This window comes from Ananas comosus, linkage group 15, assembly GCF_001540865.1.
Source record: "Ananas comosus cultivar F153 linkage group 15, ASM154086v1, whole genome shotgun sequence".
Lineage (NCBI taxonomy): Eukaryota > Viridiplantae > Streptophyta > Magnoliopsida > Poales > Bromeliaceae > Ananas > Ananas comosus.
The window spans coordinates 6,483,149-6,489,912 of record NC_033635.1 but is presented as its reverse complement, the minus strand read 5'-3'; the positions used below and the strand labels follow the sequence as shown (position 1 = coordinate 6,489,912).

The following is a 6,764-nucleotide window of genomic DNA, read 5'->3' as shown; positions in this document are numbered from 1 at the left end:
GACGAATTTGAATTCAAAATTCAAGTTGAAGTTCCTAGCTAAATTAATTTGATTAAAATTTAAATTTTAAATATTATATTTATATTTAAAATCTAAAACATTCAAATTTAAATTTCGATATAAATTCACAAATCTAAATTTAAAAAATTTATGTTGAATTTGAATTTACAAATATAATTCAAAATATGAAATTAAATTCATAATTTCAAATAAAATTTAAATTAAATTAAATTTTTAAAATTAAGACCAAATATAACTTTTTTAGGTAAACTCTCTACTATCAGTAGCTTTCAAATTTTTGGAGCGGAAGTCAAAAAGGTGAAATTTAATTATAACTCATTTTGTAACCACTTATACAAAATAATTTTTATATTTATTTTTCGCAAATCAAAGCGATTGATAAAACAAAACGTCACTTTCCGAAAATATCATTTTTGTCGCTTCAATTTCAGCGGACCAAACATGCTTTTAATGCCTGTAACTCCAATTTTAGCCTCCAATAAGATGACCTGAAAACGCCCGGACTTTCATGCCCAGCCTTATTTTGCGATACATATGCAAGGAACATAAATAGGCTCGGCTAGCAGGAGTGACGTGTAAAGAACAACAACAAACTGGTGGTTTATTTAAATCTGCGGCACGGCACAAGTCAAGAATAATATTAAGCACAAAAATTTTTAAAAAAAAAAGTAAAGAATAGCCCTGTATCGACAACAGCGTCGCGCACTTCCCATCAATCACCCTTTTTAACAACTAGCCAAAGAAATGCATATCTATGCTCACTTTTGCCAGCTGAAATTTTCGAAATAAATATCTACTGGCTGCTTTTATGCACCCGCAATGCCCAGTTTTTCATGTCTTCTGCCGCTTTCCATGATACGCATGCCATCTTCCAATCCCATATTGTCTTTGATAGCTGAGCAACACCTAATTTCTTTGCGGCCGTCTTTGGAATCCTAGAGAAATGAAGGCAATAGAAACTATATTAGCTCATCTGACCGCAAGTCAAAGTATATATGTATCACATGACATTCCACAACAAATGTGAAACAATATGATGCATTAGAAATTGTACGACGGTTCCGATTCTAACTATTATTTAATGTGCAGTTGGGACATGGATGCACACCTAATAGTCGTTGATGTTCAGCTGATTGCACCTATAACTTAATTTGTCTACGACTAGGCCACTACAAACGGCTAGCCAAGTCACAAGAATGCAAGAACATGGACATGCAAGCAAAGGATGATGAGACTGGAGTTGAGCATAGTACACTCGATATTTTAAATGCTTGAAACATATTATACACTTTATACTGATCAGGTGGAGGACGAAATAACTGAGACACCAATATTTAAATCTGATGATTATATAACAAGTTCAACTATCATAGCTTGTTGTGATAAATTATTTGACAGTGTACACATTGTGGCATATGTAGTAACCAGCTTTGTAATTCAAAATTAGCAAACCTCTACGCAAAATGCAAGAGAGATGGAATATTTCAATAGCCAAGGAGCTCGTGAGCATAAATGCATGGGAGGAGATGGCTGGAAACATAAATATCAGAAGCCCATGGATTAAGTTGCAATTGTCGCAACATAAAAGAAGCCTAAAAAACCCTAGGGTTTCTCAGCACAGAAGGGCAGGGATTAAGCCGAGCCTGAGTATTACTCGGCTCGCTCGAATTAAGCTCAAAAAGCTCAAAATATATATAAAAAATTAGTCTACTATATACTATTAATAGTATCAACCACTTTCTATTAGGTTTTCGGCTCGTGGATGAAGGAATGTGCGGTTAGGATGATAGTAATCTGCTAGTAATTAGTTGAATAATATGACCTAACGGGTAGAAATGCGCAAAAAGGTGATTTAACGGTACAAAATTCGATAGCATCAAGCATTTGGTACTATCGATAATATAGTAGCCGAACTCTCTCTCTCTCTCTCTATATATATATAGTCCGGCTACTATACATACTATCCATGCTATCGATAGTACTAAATGCTTTGTACTATTGAGTTTTCTGCCGTTAGATCTACCTATATATATATATATATATATATATATATAGAGTCCGGCTACTATACTATCGATGGTAGCAAGCATTTTATGCTATCGAGTTTTCTGCCATTAGATCAATCCCTTTGGCCATTTTCATCCATTACATCATACTATTCAGCTAGCCACCCACTCAACCCTAGGAGGCTACTATCATCCTGACCGCACATTCCTTCATCCAAGGGCCAGAAACCTAATAGCAAGCGGTTTGTACTATTAATAGTATAGTAGCCTAATTCTATATATATATTGGCTCGGGCTATTATACTCTTATAAGTATAGACCCCTTTATACTTATAAATTTTCAACCGTTGAATGTGTGATTAGGATGACAGTGGTCTCCTGAGATTGAGTGGGTGGTTCGTTGAATAATATGATTTAACAGATGGAAATGGTCGAAAACTTATGAGTATAAAGGGGTTTATATTTATAAAAATATAATAGCCATACTCTATATACATAATTATATATCATATATATTTTAATTATATAAAATAATATATATTATGTATTTTAAGTATTTGTACATAGAATTTAGATTATTGGGTCCACAAAACCAAATCAGCAAAATCCTACTCTAATTGCTCTCTCTTTTTCACTTCCTCGTAGAGTCTCTTTCTCTAATTTTTTCTAATATTATAATATCGTATTTCAAACATTCATTTTGTATGTTGAACTATTAGACATTTTTTGTATCAAATTTTAGATAATGTTTTATAAAAATTAAACTATAGATTGCACGACGTTAAGAATTTCAAGCGGCTCGTTTAGGGCTCGAGCTCGCTCAACTCGAAATTAGGCTCGTTCGAGCTCGGCTCGAATTAATTTCAAGCCAAGCTTGAGCCTAAATTTAGGCTCGAAATTAATTTCAAGCAAAGCTTGAGCTGAGGTAAGCTCGCTCGAGCTCGGCTCGTTTCCACCCCTAGGTTGGAACCTATTCTTGGTATCTCGAGGTTTATGACTGAGATGGAATTGGTATGGCGCAAAAGGAGCGCGAAAATGGGATCCAGAAAATAATTCTACTGAAACTTAAGTTTTAGAGTGATTTCGGAAGCCTGGAATAGGGTTGTGGGTTCCCGAAAGTCCAGAGCTAAGGAGGGCTGATATTTCAGAGGATTCGGATGATGGTTCAAACACCTGAAATTTTCTGGTGGAGTTCTGGATGTCTTGAGTTCCATAGGAGCTCAATCCAAAAGATTGAGGTCACTGCTCATGCGATGTTGCAAGCATCCGGAGGTACTGTGGATGCCCAAATGTTATGAGTAAGTGTAATTGAGTGCGAAGCAGTGAGCAGGTGACTCATTACGTAAGTTTCGGACGCCCGAAAGTGGTTACAGCCGCCCAAGGTCTATTTCGGACTAGCGGTCTGTCCGGTGTTTTGTTGAAAGTTCAAGGGCTCAAAAGCAATTGTTACTGGCCTATAAATGGGCCATTGCTCCTCAGCCCCTTTTCTCCCTTACTTTCATCAATCTCTCTCCTTACCAAGGATGTGGATCTATGTTTGGAGGGCCCAGAAGTTAATTAATTCTCTATCTGTGATTTCTGTTGAGGCGTAGCTAAGGAGGAAGCTATGGATTGAGGAGAGAAGCAGTAGGAAGATTACTGTTGGTGTTTTACACAATCTACTGTAGTGATAAGGTGATAAACACTCTTAAGTCTACAGGCTACAAATGATGCCTTTAGTTGACATATAGGGTTAACAATATCACAGGATTGATAAACATGGTTTTTATTCAGGGGCTGAGGTTGTGGTTTTGTATTGTGCTGTGAAGAGGGTGGAGCTGTCAGTAGTATACATCTTTTGGGGCTTGACTAGGTGGTTATTATGTCGCCATCGCCAAAATTGGCAAACTATTACGTCTATTTGCATATCTTTGTGCTATAACATGTTGGCCCTGTTGGAGTATATATCTTTCATGATGTTTGTTACAAACAGCTTGATAAAGAAAATAGCAGTGAAGTTGATTTAATGGATGTCCCTTGTAAAATACTTACGTCTAAACCTTACATATGTATCCTGCATGTTCAATTCCCTGAGGTATATTCCTGAGTCATATTATATATGTATAGTGACATGTAAGAAATATCTTGCGAGTAAACGGTAAAAATGGGTTCATGTGAATTAACAGTGCCATGGGGAAAGTGATATGTAGAAAATATGAAAGTGCCAAGGGGCAAGTGAATTGTGAAAAGAAAAAGTGAAATGAGATATAAAAGTGCCGAGGGACAAGTAATCAGTGTGATTTATGAAAAGGTAATGTGAATTATGATCTTATTGGTCATTGCTTGTGACTATAACATCCCTATCAGTTACGATTGTTTCTCGTAATCCATGAAGACGTACGATTTCAGTCACAAAAAGTTTTGCAATATGTGTGGCATCGGATGTCTTACGACAAGGAATGAAGTGTGCCATTTTAGAAAAACGGTCAACTACAACAAGAATCGAATCGTGCTTTCTAATCGTTTTCGGTAAACCTAGAACGAAATCCATACTTAGATCTTGCCAAGGAGAATGGGGCGTACTGATGTGTACAACACTGCGTTTTTTCGACCACCCTTAGCCCTTTGACACGTTCCACACCGTGCCACGATGCGTGCAACGTCCTTTCTGAGACTTGGCCAATAGAATCGATCCTCAACCATTGAAATGGTTTTGTCTCGACCAAAATGTCCGGCCAATCCTCCTGCGTGCAATTCCCACACAACGAAATATCGCAAAGAACCTTGCGGGACGCATAAACAACTACCCCGAAAAAGAAATCCATCCCGAATGACAAAATTAGTGCTGGTTGGTTTGCCCTCCAAAATTGAAGAATAGATCTCGCTAAAGTCCGGGCATAAGGGATACTCTTCCTTAATACTATCGAACCCAATTACATTCACGCCAACATTATTTAAGGTTGCTACAACTCGAGTCAATGCGTCAGCGGCTTTAGGGCTTTTTTTGCAAATAGCCCCCTGATAAATTTTATTTGCAAAAATAGCCCCATCCAAAAATTATTTGCAAAAATGGCCCTGCCCCTGCCACGCCAGCGCCACGTCAGCGCCACGCGGGCAGGGCGGGCCCAGGTGTTTAAGTTGAACACGGTGAACCATTCACCGTGTTCAATACAAAATTTTTGTATTGGACACGGTGAATGGTTCACCGTGTCCAATACAAATACCCCAAAAATGAGTAAGTTGGAGGTATTTGTATTAGACACGGTGAACCATTCACCGTGTCCAATTATTTGTATTGGACACGGTGAATGGTTCACCGTGTCCAATACAAATATTTCGATTTGAAATATTTGTATTGGACACGGTGAACCATTCACCGTGTTCAATACAAAAATTTTGTATTGAACACGGTGAATGGTTCACCGTGTTCAACTTAACCATCTGGCCCAGCCCCGCCCGCGTGGCGCTGACGTGACGCTTGTGTGGTGGAAGCAGGGCCATTTTTGCAAATAAATTTTTGACAGGGCCAATTTTAAAAAAAAAAATTATAAGGGGGCTATTTGCAAAAAAAGCCCGCGGCTTTATTTTCTATTCCGGTTCGATGTTTTAACACAAAAGAGTATTCTTGCAAATACTCAACCCACTTCGCATGCCTCAGATTTAATTTCTTTTGTGAGTTCAGATATCTAAGAGCTTGATGATCGGAAAATAAAACAAACTCTCTGGGTAATAAATAGTGTCTCCAAAATTTTAATGTCTGAACTATCACATACAATTCCCTATCATAAGTAGAGTATTTTTGTTTGGCTTTATTCAATTTTTCACTAAAATAGGCAACAGGATGACCTTCTTGATTTAAAACTCCGCCTATTCCTACCCCTAAGGCATCACAAGAAACTTCAAAAACCTTTTCAAAATCAGGCAATTTTAAAACCGCTGCTTTTGTCATTTTCTCTTTGATTTCTTTGAAAGATTTTGTGGCAGATTGTGTCCATTTGAACTCACCTCTTTTTAAACAATTTGTAATGGGAGCAATTATAGTACTAAAGTCTTTAATGAACCTACGATAAAAAGTTGCTAGGCCATGAAAACTCCTAACATCATGAATATCTTTAGGCTCGAGCCATTCCCTAATTGCTCTCACCTTTTCTGGATCAGCCGATACCCCATCTTTGGACACAATAAATCCCAAAAAGATTACTTGAGGTTGCATGAAAGTGCATTTTTTAATGTGAATGAAAATTTTTCTTTTCTTAAAACTTCAAAAACTTGGTGAATATGATCTAAATGTTCATCATGGGCACGGCTATAAATTAAGATATCATCAAAATACACAACCAAAAATTTGCCAATAAAAGGTCTAAAAACCTGGTTCATAACCCTCATGAACGTACTCGGGGCATTTGTTAAGCCAAATGGCATGACTAGCCACTTAAACAAACCTTCTATCGTTTTAAATGCGGTCTTCCACTCATCTGTGGGCCTAAGCCGAATCTGGTGGTAACCACTACGAAGATCAAGTTTTGTAAACACAGTCGCTCCAGTCATCATATCTAGCATGTCGTCCAAACGCGGAATTGGAAACCTGTATTTAATTGTGATTTTATTAATAGCATGGCTGTTAATGCATATACGCCAACTTCCGTCCTTTTTTGGTGTGAGTAATGTCGGTACTGCGCATGGACTCATGCTCTCTCTCACAAAACCCTTCCTAATCAAATCATCTACCTGACGTTTCAATTCAGCGTGCTCTTTCGG

At 37.5% G+C, this 6,764-nt stretch overlaps 1 protein-coding gene across 1 annotated transcript in view; it reads right to left on the bottom strand.

The window, feature by feature from the left end:
* The window catches only part of LOC109720936 (putative transglycosylase H16_A0665), a 36,795-nt gene continuing 30,621 nt past the window's right edge, over positions 591-6,764 (bottom strand). Inside the window, exon 5 of the mRNA XM_020248304.1 lies at positions 591-956. Coding sequence (XP_020103893.1) covers positions 828-956 — 129 coding nt within the window. The 3' untranslated portion in view covers positions 591-827. The remainder of the gene's footprint in view (positions 957-6,764) is intronic.